The sequence below is a fragment of the Canis aureus genome, chromosome 3, assembly GCF_053574225.1.
Source record: "Canis aureus isolate CA01 chromosome 3, VMU_Caureus_v.1.0, whole genome shotgun sequence".
Classification (NCBI taxonomy): domain Eukaryota; kingdom Metazoa; phylum Chordata; class Mammalia; order Carnivora; family Canidae; genus Canis; species Canis aureus.
In genome coordinates, this window is record NC_135613.1 from 58,420,768 (window position 1) to 58,435,428 (window position 14,661).

A 14,661-nucleotide genomic window follows, 5' to 3' on the forward strand; every position below is an offset into this window, starting at 1 on the left:
ACCCACTGCCAGCTCCTCACAGAAGCTCCCAGAAGGTCAGCGGAGCGTGAAGCCCAGGGTGGGAATGCAGATCGAGGCAAGCGTCACACAGGCTCAGCAGACCTGGCTCCGTGGTGCCCAGCAACAGCATCACAGAAAACTGCCAGGAACAGGTCACAGCCAGAGCTCTGGGCAGCTCACAGCACAAGCTCAGGCCCACGATGCAGAAATCCCAGGAGACATGCGCACACCATCATGTCAGCCGGCTGCTGATTCCATAACTCAAACCAGAGCACGATAGGAGGAAAAGCAACAGGAGCTGGAAACGAACCCGTGGTTCCCCACAGACGGTACGACCATGCACACAGTGGAGCCACTGGCACAAGACGACGCCTAGAGCCAGTCGGATGTCTGTGCAAGTGGCGCATGTCTTAGAGGATGTCATGTGCAAGAGCTCTGAGCACAGCCCCACAGAGGAAGGAGCTGAGGGGAAGAGGAACCAGCATTAATGCATGCAGTCTGCACCTACAAGAGGACGTATGGTCAGCCCCTGCGTACGGCGACACCTGGCATTGGAGATGTCAGCTCCTCGTCGCGACCCACCATGTCGTCTGTCGTCTCGGGGGTGGCTGGGGGCTGCTGGTGGGAATCACATCCTGATCCTAAAATTTCTGTGGACGTGCCAAGGGTCAAGGTCAACAAAGGCATTCTGGAAGAACCAGGGGCCAAGCGTCCCAGTCAAGAGTCAGAGTAACGACGGCGCATGCACCCCGGCCCAGCAGAGACTAGCAGCAGAGAACCTGGGCCTGGAAACTGACCCCGACTGCGGACACGCCATGTACGGCGGGAGCAGCACACGTTGTCAGTTTGGGGAAATAATTATCATTTCAGATGCAAGTCCTCAAGGAAACACACGGGAGCACGTTTTACTAACTTTGGCACTGGGAAAGGCTTAAACCGGACATAAGGAGAGACGCAGGGACACTTCCGGGAAAAGATGGTAATGTGGGGCATGGTGAAACCACCCCTCTGCTTCCCTGGAGATCCCACGGCAACATCTAACCAGCGCCATCTCACTTGACGGTTTCCAGCACACACACTGACTAGGTCCACACGCACAAAACCCCCCCCAAAGAAGAACTGCTAACCAATTTTTAAAAAAAGAGAGAGGAAGGAAAAAAAGAAGGACAAGGAGGAGAATGTGAAAGAGGTGGGTGAGAGGGCAGGAGACTGGAGCGAGCACTTTCCAAAAGGTGGCAAGTACTGGCCTATAAACACCTGCAAATACCCCGTTACACAAGCACAGACGTGAAAGGAAGCCAGAGCAACAATCAGGGCACCTGGGCGGCCCCTCAGGTAAGCATCCGACCCTTGGTTCCGGCTCAGGTCATGGCCTCAGAGTCGCGGGATCCAACCCCATGTTGTGTCCATGCTCAGTGCAGTCTTCCTGGATTCCTTACCCTTCCCCTGCTCCCTCCTGCCTCCTCTCGCTCTCTCTCTCTAAAGTAAATAAATGAATCTTAAAAAAAACAAAAACTAACCAGAATGATAGTTTACACACTGAGCAGGCAGCCAAACTCCCTAAGACTGGTAACGGCAAGTGCCAGCAAGGATGTGTGGTGGAGGCTCACGTCCACTGCTGGTCGGCATCTAACCAGTCAGACCACTTCGAAAAGTCTGTACCTGCTACAGCTGAACAAACGCATCCACTATGACCCGACTCACGCCGGCCAGAGACACGGTTAAAACCGAGGCTTTGTCTGCCATCGCCCCAAAGCGGGAAAAACCCGCTCATGAAGATGCCAGAACCGGTGTAGTTTCATACAGTGGAATGTGGCAATGAACGGCTCCACAAACACACCTCCCACAGAACAGGAGGTGAAAGTGGCCAGTCCCAAAGCGGTACATCATATGCAATTCTAGTTTTATAAAGCTTAGTGAAGTCTTAAATCTGGCAAAAACCAAAGTACGGCATAAACAATCAGAATAACCATTAATCTGGGGATGGAGGTGAGGCAGGGAGATGGGAAGAGGGGATTTCTGGGAGCTTCTAATGCTCTACCTCTCGACCTACGTAGTGGTTTCACAGATGTCATCTTCTGATGACAGCCTGAGCTCTCAACTTACATTGTGCACACTTTCCACCTCTATGTTCTACTCCAGCTGAAAAAGGAATGTTAGGGCAGCTCAGGTGGCTCAGCGGTTTAGCGTCACCTTTGGCCCAGGGTGTGATCCTGGAGTCACAGGGATGGAGTCCTGCATCGGGCTCCCTGCAGGGAGCCTGCTTCTCCCTCCGCGTGTGTCTCTGCCTCTCTCTCTGTGTTTCTCATGAATAAATAAATAACATCTTTTTAAAAAAAATGAAAAAGGAACATTAGGTTACTAGATTCATCCACCCCAACACCATTGGCACATTAGAAGTCCAATATTAAAATCTTAAAAACAATTTCAAGTCACTGTCAACACATATCTCCATCACTTTAACAAAAAAGAAAGGAAAAAGCAGACGAAAAGAAAATCTAAAAAATTAGGAGACGACACAAGAACATTTCCGACTCTGCACTCAGATATGCCCCTCCCAAGAGCAGGTGTTGCATATAAACGGATCTATTACATTTGGTGGGAGTGATGCCCTCACCACAGCTGTCGGCCAGTGTTACTCTGAACCACATCAGTAAAGAAGAAAGAAAAAAGAAAAGGTACAGAACTGCAAAGAGAGGAAGCAGAAATTATTTGTGGGTGATCTCATCTATCTGGAAAAACACAAGAACAAACAAAATCTCATTATTTCATCAAATCCAAAACACCAAGACCTATCTTTATTTATGCACCAACAGGAGATTTTAGGGATCCCTGGGTGGCGCAGCGGTTTGGCGCCTGCCTTTGGCCCAGGGCGTGATCCTGGAGACCCGGGATCGAATCCCACATCAGGCTCCCAGTGCATGGAGCCTGCTTCTCCCTCTGCCTGTGTCTCTGCCTCTCTCTCTCTCTCTCTGTGACTATCATAAATAAATAAAAAAAAATTAAAAAAAAAAAAAAACCAGGAGATTTTAAAATACTGCCAATTAAATGTAAGATCTCAGCAACGTAGCAGCACACCCCAGTCTCAGAACCAAGGGAAGGACTGTGGGCACCACCTGGGATCTGGGCCAGGACCATGGCTACACTGGAAGGAGCTCTAACCCACTGCCACACGCGATAAAGAGAAGATCCTCTTCAGGCCGCAATGAAAACCATGACATGAGAAACATGGAGCAGAACCAGACCGGGGGTCTCAGACCTAGTATCTGAGAGTCAGGAATTCTACGCCGAGTGCTGTCCCTTCACCTGCAGTGGGAAACAGCACGGGACCGCGGTGGGCACAGTGCGGTCCCCCCACCCTCCCCTGTCCAGCCTGTGAACTCAGGAGGCCTGGCTCACCCCCATCGCACCTGACCCGGAACCTGAGAAACTCCTTCTAAATTCCTCTGAAGATCAGCAATCGCCATCAGCAGAAGTTTGAAAAAGAAGAACAAAAAGAACAGCAACCTCCTGAAACAGAACCTGATCCCACAGGCTTCACAAGTGTCTTAACTCTCAGTAAAAAACCTCTATACACTCAAGTACAACGTTAAGAGGAAACCATAGGGATCTGCCCGTGGTTTCTGGAGCAAATGATGAAATACCTGCAATAAACGCAGATGTGGAAGAGGTCCAGAGTACAGGGGGAGCCCAAACACCCATGAGGGTATGGGGAGAAGACAGGGGGCACGGGAGCGGGGGACTATTTAAACGTCCAGCGGCCAACCCTCCAGTTCTGGGGGAACAAGAGATTACCTACTCCCCATGTCAGGGAAACACACATGCCCATTTATCTCTGTGTGCCCCTGTGTGTGCTCCCGTGTGTCTGCATGTGCACCTGGCACTGACATCTACATACAGAGCCTTCAGAGGCAGAGTTCTAACCACCAGCCCTTGAGGAAATCTCTCCTGGGTGACCTCAACACCATGACGGGGGAAGAAAGAACCTGACATCACCCGCCCTCCTCTGTAGGGGACCCTCCACCCACCCACCCCAGGACACATTTTGGTTGCCACTGGCTTCTCTGGGCTCCAGTGCACCTGCTATGGGCTGGGCTTAGGCCCTGCCCCCTCAGTGCAGCGAATGTGAGAACCCAGCTCCTGCCTCGGACCATCCGGGTACCTACCAGTGGAGAGCTTCCTGGTGCCCGAAGACCCCGTGGCTTCCTGTGGAAGTGTCTCCTTCGCCACAAGGGGCCTCCTCTGGCTCTGTGGCGAAGGGCTGTGCCGTCTCTCCGAGGCCCCATGGCTGCCCACAGGAAACTTGCGCCGCAGGTCCGCTGAACATGTCTTTACCTTCTTTGGCAACACCTTCTTTTCCAGGAGGGATTCCAGAGCCTGCACGAAACCCAGAAACCAGGCCCCACGTGAATATGTGGTCACACAGCTGCGTCATCCAACAGCCAGCGGCGTGTCATTCAGCCTGAAACCCTTATTTAGGGCATCTACCCACTGAACGGAATCCTGCACACTTTGTCCTGCAGCCCGCTCACTGAAGCCAGGGGCACGGAGATGAAGAGCAGAAGTACTTCACAGGCATCCAAATCCACCGCATGTTATAACTCACACGGTCTTCGGAACCTGATCCCATAGGCTTCACAAGCATCTTAACTATCAGTAAAAAAATCTCATAAGCTCAAGCACAAGGTTCACATGTAGCAAACATCTCTAGGGCTGTGGTCACTTCCTCCCTGCATGGCCCCTCACTCATCCGCGCACTGAGGGCCTGGCCTGCAGCCGCTCCACACTTGCTGAAGACGACTGAACGCGGCCCGAGGGGCTCTCGGGGTGGCAGTGCAGCGGAAGGACATCAAGCTGTGGGACAGGAAGCTCGTCAGCAGGACTCAAGGAGCGTCCAGGGTTACTGAGTGTTTTCCAAAGTGGGGCAGACAGACACGTGAAGAAGTGTCACATTCCGGTGCTCCTGCTCAGATCTGGGAAGGGACCGGAAGCCCCCGGGGCCTCCCCAGGACGGCGAAGACGCATCCTCTGAACAGATCCCCATGCCCAAAACGTGTCTGACAAAAAAGTTTAAAAAGCACTGCATGACCAGCCACGCTGTCGGAAGGTGTGCACCCCCACAGCTCTCCTGTGGTGAGTTTCCCATGCCCGGTGCCCCCGCAAACCACACCCATCAGGCCGGCGATACTCAAGGTGGAGGGGCCGTGGGGGCCACCAAGGCTGCTTAACGGTACAGTCACCCTGAGGTATCCCCCAGCGTACTGTCCTCCGGAGTCCCTGTGGATGGGTGGAGGGAGCCAACTCTGGGGAGGGGGCAATGGGAGAGCAGGAGGACAATGTGATGGCACCGCAGGGTGGCAGAAGGGCAGAGTGGGGCATCCTGCTCCTGCCGTCTGGTCCAGGCCAGTACCTGCCGGCCCACAGCACAAAGCTACAAGCTGTCCTAAGTCTCCAAGCACCTCTTCCCAAAACTCCACCTGGAGCGCGCGCCCATCAAGGCGCTACCCGCAGAGGGTGCTGCTGCCTTCCTGTGAACCCTCACGGGCACGGCCAGGGAGTGGAGTGTCCTGGCCAGCACCACTCCTGCGGACCCGGCCAGGGGTCAACACCCATTCCATTCCCAAGCCGCCCGTTCTCACACCACTTGACGTGCAGCGTTACAGACTAGACTACAAAAGCAGCAAGTGAAAAACAGAGCACTTCCTCCATCCTCCATGGAGCTCGCTTCACCAGGCAGCCACGCTGTCCTGTCTTCCTCACAGATCCCAGCGAAACCAGACAGCAAACATCACTTCTCTGCTTGGAAACAAGGCACGTTTAATGAAACCTGGTGTCCAGTTCGTACCTCAATTTGCCGCAAGATGTCCACAACCACGTCGGGCACAGAGGGGTCTGTGTCCAGCCTGGCGGAGCAGAGTGAGAGCTGGCGGATGAGGCTTCCCAGCTCCCTGCACCGCGCAGGGACAGGGTGCTCCCCACGGTCGGTAAGCTGGGTGACCAGCACCTGTAAGGCCCGGATAGCTCCTCGGTGGGCAGCGGCCAGCCGTGACATCGCCCACGACTGGAAAGAACGGGGCGGGGGGGGTCATTCCACAGTCAGAACTTCTGCACATGAGCCCCCCACGGGCACTCGCAGCCTGTCTTCTTCCTGGACAGTGCTCCACCATGAAACCGCCTCACGATGAGGGAATGCGAGTGCGTAACAGCTTTCTGGTGACAAATGGTCCTTCCCTCCCTCCCGCCCACTTCTCACACCAGCAGCAGCAGCAGAATCTACCGTTCCCTGGAGGGCGACCCCCCCCATTAAGGACGTTCACCGTGCACATGCACCAGGGACACACATCCATGTGCCCTGAGCACATGGTGGAGCAGAGAACCCGTGCACATGTCCCACAAACACCGCAAGGGCAGCTTATGACAAACTGAACCGCGTCCTACCTTCTTGGTGTGTCTGATCTTCTGTGGGCTCAACTTATCCAACTCCTCCTGGATCTCCTTCACCTGTGTGGTAAAGAGGAAAAAGTGGAGACTTCAGCCCGTCCACTATCTTCTCCATAGGAAAGGACACAGCATGTCTTGTCCAAGCACAACACTATTTAAGTCAAGTCACCTGAAAAGAGATCAGGCTGTCCCCTCATGCACCCAAAACAGTCCCCAACTTCAGGGTCAAGGTGGTGACAGAGCACAACGCTCCCCAGGCACGCGAGGGCATGTTCCAGAACCCCCTCCACAGCCACAATGTGGAGCGAGGATGGAAACACCCCCTACGAGAACACAGAGCTACAGCTAACGCAGGCACCTTCTTTGAGACAAAAATGTTGAGTTTTCAGTTCAAGCAACAAAGTCGACATGTGACTCAGGTGACGGGAAGGGAGTCAGAGGCCAACTCAGGAGGAGGCATCGCAGTTCAAATGCACATTTACAAGCATCTCTGCAACTAAAGAATGCGAGTCAGCCATGAAATGGGTCACAAACACCACAAAGGCAGATGACAGGAAGAAAAGAACCACCTGTGCTCGTGTTCGGGAAATGCAGCCTCATGAACACAAGACACATAGGACACAGTGGGTCGCGAGGCTGAGACAGGGGACACTGAGGTTCTGTGCCGTCCCCACCCATACCGCTGCCCCGCCCCCGCCCTTGGTCCCCACCCCCGTACCTGCTGCTGCAGCACATACAGCATCCGGGCAGAGCGCACAGCTTGCTCCTGCCTCCTGATGCGGACGCGCCGCTCCTCATCTGGATCCAAAGCTTCTTCCGTTCTATCTGAAAAGTGTTTCCCCAAAAGTGGATTAGGTGCCACATAATCACATGAAAAAATCAGTCATTGCAAGACATAACACAGTGGAAGAGCTCTAGTTTTATTTAAAAAAAAATTGGGGCTCCCACAAAAAAAAAACTTCCACGAGCCACGAAACAAGGAAGGAACAGGCCCATGTGTGGCTCACGGACGGAAGAGATGCAAGAACCTCAGGCTATGCTCCCACCATGGGTGGAGTCCCAGAACCAGTCCCCAGCAGTCGGCCCACACCACCGAGAAGCACCTTACCACTAAAATCCATATATCTCAAAGGTTTTATTTATTTATTTGATAGAGAGAGCGAGCATGAGCGGGGGGAGCCACAGAGGGAGAAGCAGATGCTCCGCAGAGCAGGGAGCCCGACAAGGGACTCCACCCCATGGCCCCAAGATCATGACCTGAGACACAGGCAGATGCTTCACCGACAAAGCCATCCAGATGCCCCTAAAATTCTTTATATTGAGCCAAAACCTGTAATGCTCTCTATTTTTTCAAAAACCTTTTACTGGCCTATTTTATATTCTGAGAGGTTTCTTTGATACTTTCTTATCTTGAATCCAAAAAAGTAATTCTTTCTTATACATTAAGACTGCTTGAGTGTGCAAAGCCTTCCTATGTCTGCCAGGAAGCACACGCGTGTATACATGGGTGCTCCACGTTTTCAAAACACGCAAAGAAATTGTTTCTGGGAGAGTCTGAGGGGCGCGCGGGCATCCATTCCTGGGGGAGTGGTTTTCAAATACCTTTATCCAAAACAAGCTCCTACATAAACCCCAGAATGCAAGTCAGACAAAAGCCATGTTTTGTTAATGCAAGTATATTTCATGATTCAAATATTTAATATTTACTCATTTAGAGGCCAAATGATGAAAAGAATTTTGAGAAAAGCAAAACTCTGAAATCTGAGTTGTGTCTACACACACCCCCTCATGGGCGCCCACAAACCACACAGCTTCTGTCTCGCTGGGGCTGCACAGCATTGACACACACGTGGCGCCACACACGTGGGTCATGTGGGATGCTGGCTCGGGCAGGGTTCCACTAAGGACCCTGCTGGTGGTTCTGCGACGAGCCATCTACAGAGCAGCACCTGAGAGCGCAGGGGGCACATCCGCAGAGGGGCCGCAGCAAAGTGCCCGGTGCTATGGCGGTGGGTTTGCAACATTTCTGCTATAGGTTAGAAGTATGGATTTCTGACAAAACGAAATTTTAAACTAAAAAATAAATACACAAGGGGCACTGGGGTAGGTCATTCTAAGTGTCTGACTCCTGATTTCAGCTCGGGTCCTGATCTCAGGGCCGTGGGAGGGAGCTCCGAACTCGGGAGGGGGTCTGTTGCACTCCCTCCACCCCACCCCCTCCTCCGCAGGTGCACACCTGCTTGCTAAGATAAATACACAAAATCTTAAAGAATAAAATAAATGATAGGGCACCTAACCGCGAGCTCCCTATACCCTGCATCAGGACCCATCCTCGGGGCACAGCTCCTGACAGCAAGGCTTCATCAGGGGCGCCGGGGACACACAGCGACCATCTCGAGCAGCCGTGCCCTCACTGTGACGCCCATGGTGCCACACAGCACACTCGTCAGGGCAGCCACGTAGAGGGGCCTTCCATACGTACAGCTTTGTCATACACATGGTGAATTCCACCCCCATCGCAGGTCCCCCTTCCGCTGGCTGCTTGGAAGCTCAGGACAAGTCCTGTTTCCCGGGCCACCACAGCCTCACCAACCTGCTTCTGTTCTACGTCATCCAACCACGGCTAGCTCTGTAGGGTGCCACAAACACTTTGCCCCACATACCCCAAGTGCAGAGGCACATGACGGACCCCGTGTCATCCCAGCCATGGCTCCCCCACTCCCCAATCGGGAAGCTGGGCTCCTCTGTCCCCCCACCTGCTGGTCTAGCCCCAGACTCCCCACAAGGTGGGTTCTCTACTCTCAGAGCAGTACAGGGCCTCCAGAGCACCCATGGGGGCCCATATGGGATGACCAAGCACCTCCTCTGTGCCTGGGGGTCAGACGTCCCCCTATGCCCCCAGCTCCAGGCAAACGCCACCACGTTACTGGCATTACCTGAACATGCACATGTTATGCTCTTTTTGGAGCAAATTAAAAATAATTTTGCCAGAAGAACTAAATAAAACAGGAAACATTACAGAATAATATGCCATCAGGACCTACAAGACCAGAGGTTCAGATAGCAGGTACCTGGCCACCAGGCCTCACCAACCAGCGCCCCAACCTATAGGACGCGACTATGTCAGGTGCCTCTGCCGACTCGGGGGCCAGGGCGGGGCTGGCTCCTCAGGAAGACAGACTCCAGGCAGAGTCAAAGTCCTCCTGCCTCGTGGATTGTGAGCTCACCCCATTATAGTGCGCATGGGACTGGAGTGGGCGGGGTCCCAAAGGAATGTGCTGGAACTATGCCACTCCCCAGGCAGCTCTTCCAAGTAAGGAATCCAGTGTGTCTCACCTCTCTGAGCTACTTCTTCCATTTTCTGGATACAGGTGTTCAGTTCCTTCTGGAGTCGCTGGACCTCCAGCAGGCCATGGTGGCTGCCTGTCCTGGTGTGTGGCTCCAGCCCTGGGTCACAGGTGGGGGGCGAGTGCAGCTCGGCTGGCCAGGACAGTGTGGGACGAGGCGTGTGCAGGTACACCTTAGCGCCTGAGCATGAAGCTCCCACCGGGGATGGCTGGCAGCTGCACAGACACGTCTCCCGGCTACTCAACTCCTTCCTCTGCGTCCTATGCTCAGGCATGCTGTGCTTGTGGGGTCCCCATGCCTGGGAGACCTGTGGCTCCCTGCTGAGATGGTGCTGCTTCACATGCTCCTCAAAGTGCCTGCGCTTCACATCTCTCTTGGCCAGGTGGACGGCAAAGCTGAGCCTCTCCTCTGAGATGATGGAGAAGGAAGCAGAGCCGCTGACATCAGGACCGTCCCTAAAACCCAGATCCTGATGATGGTGCGACTCGGTGTACGAGTGCCTCAGTTTTTCAATTCTGATCGCATGTGGGCAAGAATAGCGGACTGCCAAGTTGCTGGGATGCGTGGGAACACTCCGATTAAACTGCAGCTGGTTCTTTAAATTAAAAAAACAAAAGAGCACGTTAGAACGAGAACACGCTGCACAATGGCAGATGCCTACGGCCAAGCTCCCAACCCTGCTGCCCCACCGTCAGGGCTAACACTTGCTCCTGATTCACACGGACGGAGGCAGCCAGTCACATGCCCCGGCTCCCCTCACATCACCAGGCCCCATCCCACCCTCCTGCCTGCAGTAACCTGTGGGCACCTCATCCCCATTACCAACTGCACTGGCTCACGCCGTCGGGCGGTGGCAGGGACAGCGCAGCCTGCCAGAAGCTCTGCCGATGCTGCCCCCAGCCCCACCACACAGGACCCGCCGGCGACCAGGCTGTGCACCTGCCGGCGGCACCACACCCTGCGCCCTGTGCCCGCAGTCCATCACTTTCCCATTCGGGCCTCAGGTTCGTCAGTTTCAATCATGAAAGATAGGAGGTTTGGTTTGTTTTTTCTCAGGGAACAGAAGCATGTTTCAGAGTCTATCATTTTCACAGTGGCATTTCCCAAAATCCCACCAATAGCCTTTTCATGCTGAGCCTGGCGATAACCTCGTTAAACATTTAGATGGTTCCAGTTTTCCACTAATAGAAATATTACTTCAATTAATACCTTCAAGTCTTCAGCGTTTTTCTCTTTAGAGTCTTTCTTTAAGATGAAGTACCTGTTGTGGGATGACTACGGCAAGGGAACAAAGGAGTTTACACCTGTAGGCCCCACAGCCAGCCAATGGTCACCTGCCCTAACCCCCAGGACAGCCTCCTACCCTCAGGACAGAGGTGCTCTAGGTCATAGGACAAAGGGTCAGTTTAAAATGAGACACTGTGGTAAAACTTCAGGAAGGTATTTCAGAAACAAAGAAGTCAAAAACCTCACTGGAAGCAATGCCATCTGAAGGGCACAGACTTATAGGCAGGACGAGACTCCCAGCTTTACTGGGAAAAGGTTTATCCTCCAAAAGTAAAAATAACCAAAATACCTGAGGGGGTGATATAAGCAGTGGAAAAATCATGTACGGGAAGATCCCTCTTCAGCCCAGCTATAGAAAGGCTAACTCCAACTCAAAATCCATTTGCAATGAAACTAGAGAGTGATAAATTTTGCTCCATTAAAATATGAATTTTTTTTTTTTTTTTAATTTCAGACAGAAAGAGAGAGAGAAAGAGAGAGAGCATACATGTGCACATACAAGCAGGGGGAGAGGAGCAGGGGCGGAGCAAACTCTGTGCTGAGCAGGGAGCCCGGTGCGCGACTCCATTCCAGGACCCAGAGATCATGATCTGAGCCGAAGGCAGATGCCTAAGTAAGCCACCCAGGTACCCCTAAAACACAAATTTTAAAAACAACAGGCCTGTGGTGGGTTTTTTTTTTTTTTTCATGATTAGAAACACCATAAACAAAGCCAAAGAAATTTGGAAAAAAATTTGTAAATACAAACAGCTCTCTATATAAAGAAATGTTTAAAATCAACATGAAAAGAGACCAAAACTCAATAGAAAATGGGAAAATACATAAGTAGACTGTTTACAAAAAAGATAGAAATGTGGCCCTTTAACATATGGAACATTGGTCAATCTTGTAAACATACAAATTACATACGCCCTGCCCAGCACCAGGCCGGCATCAAGTACAGGCATGGCCACGCTGCTGGTGAGGCTGGGGTGGGGGCTACAGGCAGCACATCCCGGGGCATCCCCAGGGTCCTCATGCTCCAGAAGGAACCTGCAGGCCCCGTGGGAGCGGCTGAGCAGCCAAGCTGCATGCCCCCAGGAGCCCTCCACAAGGTAGACCTCCATGGGCACCTCTGTGACCTGTGGGGGTTTCTGGAACAAACCCCTGTGAGGAGAAGCCCAAGTGCAGACAGAATGTGTGAGGTACCGGCCTTGGAAAGAGGGAGGGATTTCTCCTGGGAGAGCACACGGCATCTCATCACTCGTGGCATCTCATCACTCATGCAAAAGAAACCAAGGACACCAGAGACGGCAAGACTAGGTGTGTGTGTGGGGGGTGGTGCAAGGGATGGGGGGACGGGGGCAAGGGCATGTGGGGTGCGGGGGGGCATGTGGGAGGTGGGTATGTGGGGGTGGGGGGATGCAGGGAATGGGGGTGCATGGGGGTGTGCAGAGGGGCAGGGGTGTGGGGGCTGGGGTGTGTCGGGGGTGGGGGTAGGGGGCCAGCGGTGCCCCAGCAGAACAGAAAACTGATTCAGGCAAAAATTATCCACAAATGAAGGGATGCCTGGAGGAGCTCCATCGGTGAAGCGTCTGCCTTCATCTCAGGTCATGACCTCAGGGTCCTGGGATCCAGTCTGGCATGGGGCTCCCAGCTCAGCAGGGGGCCTGCTTCTCCCTCTGCCTCCCCCTGTCGTGTTTTCTCTCTCTCTCTCTCTCTAATAAATGTTAAATCCATTATCCACGAACGCTCATCTAGTCCATCAGTTGGTCAGCACGGTAACAGGGTCAGGAGGACGGACACTTGCAGCCAGAAGGGGAGAAGCGTCAGCAAGTGTGCAGGGGAGTCTGTGGGTGGGGGGGGAGGGCTGTCCCGCTGAGAGTGGAACAAGGGCCGCAGCGGGCACCTCCTGACGCACAAGAAGGGCTCAGCATTGCTCCGCGCAGTTTTCTTGTCAGGGGTACGTGAGACACCTCAGGAAGCCCAGACTGACAGAACCCGTGAAATACTCGCCCGTATGTTTCAAGAATGTCAGAGTCTCCAATTGAACGAAACAAACACACAGCTCGCCTCGAGGTGACCTGGGATCCCTTTCCCGTATAGGACATGTTGGTACACCCCAGGACATCTGAGTGAGGCCCGCACAGCCATGGCGGTGCCACCTCAACAGGGACTCGCCGGCTCCCGTCGTTAGGGTCATGTCACAGAAGTGCTTCTGGTACAAGATACCGTGTGCTCAGCAGCACAGAGGCATCACGCCTGCAAGTTACAGCTTCCCGGTTAGACCGTGCATGTGCATGTGCAGGGGTGTGCATGTGAGCGCACATGGAGACACACAGGGGAGAGACGCGCACCCAGGAGCTCGGGGCAACGCTGCTGTGCTTTCATGTCCATCTCGAACCATGTCAAAAATTATTTCTAGGAACGCCTGGGGAGCTCAGTGGTTGAGTGTCTGCCTTTGGCTCAGGGCATGACCCCGGGGTCCTGGGATCGAGTCCCGCATCGGGCTCCCTGCATAGAGCCTGCTTCTCCCTCTGCCTATGTCTCTGCCTCTCTCTGTCTCTCATGAATAAAATCTTTAAAAAAAAAAAAAAAAGAAAGAAAAAGAGCAAAGACCCCAGGCTGGCAGAGCAGCGAACAAGTGCTATGCTGGCTCACCATCTGCAGGGCCCCAGGAAAAACACCCACAGGCTCGCTGAAGCCTGAACACACACCCACCCATGACCCAGCGACTCCACTTCACGATTACCCAAAGGTGTACCAGGGCCTCTGGGCAGCTGCATCACAGCGACCAAGAACACACCAGCCATCCCGGCTCCACCAGAGGACAGTGCCCCTCGCCAGAGATCAGCACGGGCAGAGCGGTAGCACGTTACGCCCACCGAACGAGGCCTGACCCAGGAGAGCAGCTGGGTGTGGTAGCACCCACAGGAGCGCTGGGAACACACAAAATCAATGCATGGCGGGGAAACCACGATGACGCTGGCCTCTGAAAGGTAGGAAGAGGCATGGGAGAACTTTCTAGAGCAACAGACAAGACCTCTGCCCTGATATAGGAATGAGTGACACGTGTGCATACGTGTGTATAAACTCAGCAAACACGACCACATGTGTACATCCTGAAATAGCCTAAGAATGAGCTCCAAGACCAGAATCTAACAGGAGACGTGCATGTGAGGTGGGCAGGGGGCTCGTGTCTGCCCCCGACGTTGGGCTCAGGGTCAGACACACAGTGAAGCAAACACCGGGAGCTCGTGGCAGGATCTTGGAGTTCACATGGAACTCAACACTGATGTACTGACATTGTCATAAATTCGGTGCTGGGGAAAAACACACTTGGGCAGCAACAGGGCGCCACCAAAGGAAAACTGGCCTCCGGGTAATATCAGGGAACTAATTTTGTCCTTTTCGCTAGGTATAGAAATGGTTATGTAGCAGAGTTTACTCTCGGGACTACGGTAAAGCACCGAGGGCTTTGAAACGTCGACCCCAGAGATCAGGATGTGGTCCTGCAAACACCTGAGAGGAAAGTGGGACAGACCGCTGACAACTGCTACCACTCAAAGCTAGTTTCATAGGTGTTCACTGTTCTCTTGTTCCAGC

At 53.4% G+C, this 14,661-nt stretch overlaps 1 protein-coding gene and 1 long non-coding RNA gene across 7 annotated transcripts in view; one reads left to right on the plus strand and one right to left on the minus strand.

Moving 5' to 3' along the window:
- KIAA0753 (KIAA0753 ortholog) overlaps positions 1-14,661 on the minus strand; it is a 44,977-nt gene that overhangs the window by 25,383 nt on the left and 4,933 nt on the right. For all 6 annotated transcript variants that reach the window (XM_077893151.1, XM_077893149.1, XM_077893152.1 and 3 more), the window contains exons 3-7: positions 9,778-10,384; positions 7,160-7,266; positions 6,439-6,501; positions 5,846-6,061; positions 4,167-4,377 (exon numbers count right to left, since the gene is read on the minus strand). In XM_077893151.1, the coding sequence (XP_077749277.1) occupies positions 4,167-4,377; positions 5,846-6,061; positions 6,439-6,501; positions 7,160-7,266; positions 9,778-10,384 (1,204 nt within the window). The remainder of the gene's footprint in view (positions 1-4,166; positions 4,378-5,845; positions 6,062-6,438; positions 6,502-7,159; positions 7,267-9,777; positions 10,385-14,661) is intronic.
- LOC144311114 (uncharacterized) lies at positions 9,703-12,823 on the plus strand. Its single transcript, XR_013376671.1, has 3 exons — positions 9,703-10,793; positions 11,535-12,378; positions 12,619-12,823. It is a non-coding gene; the product is annotated as an uncharacterized LOC144311114 (long non-coding RNA).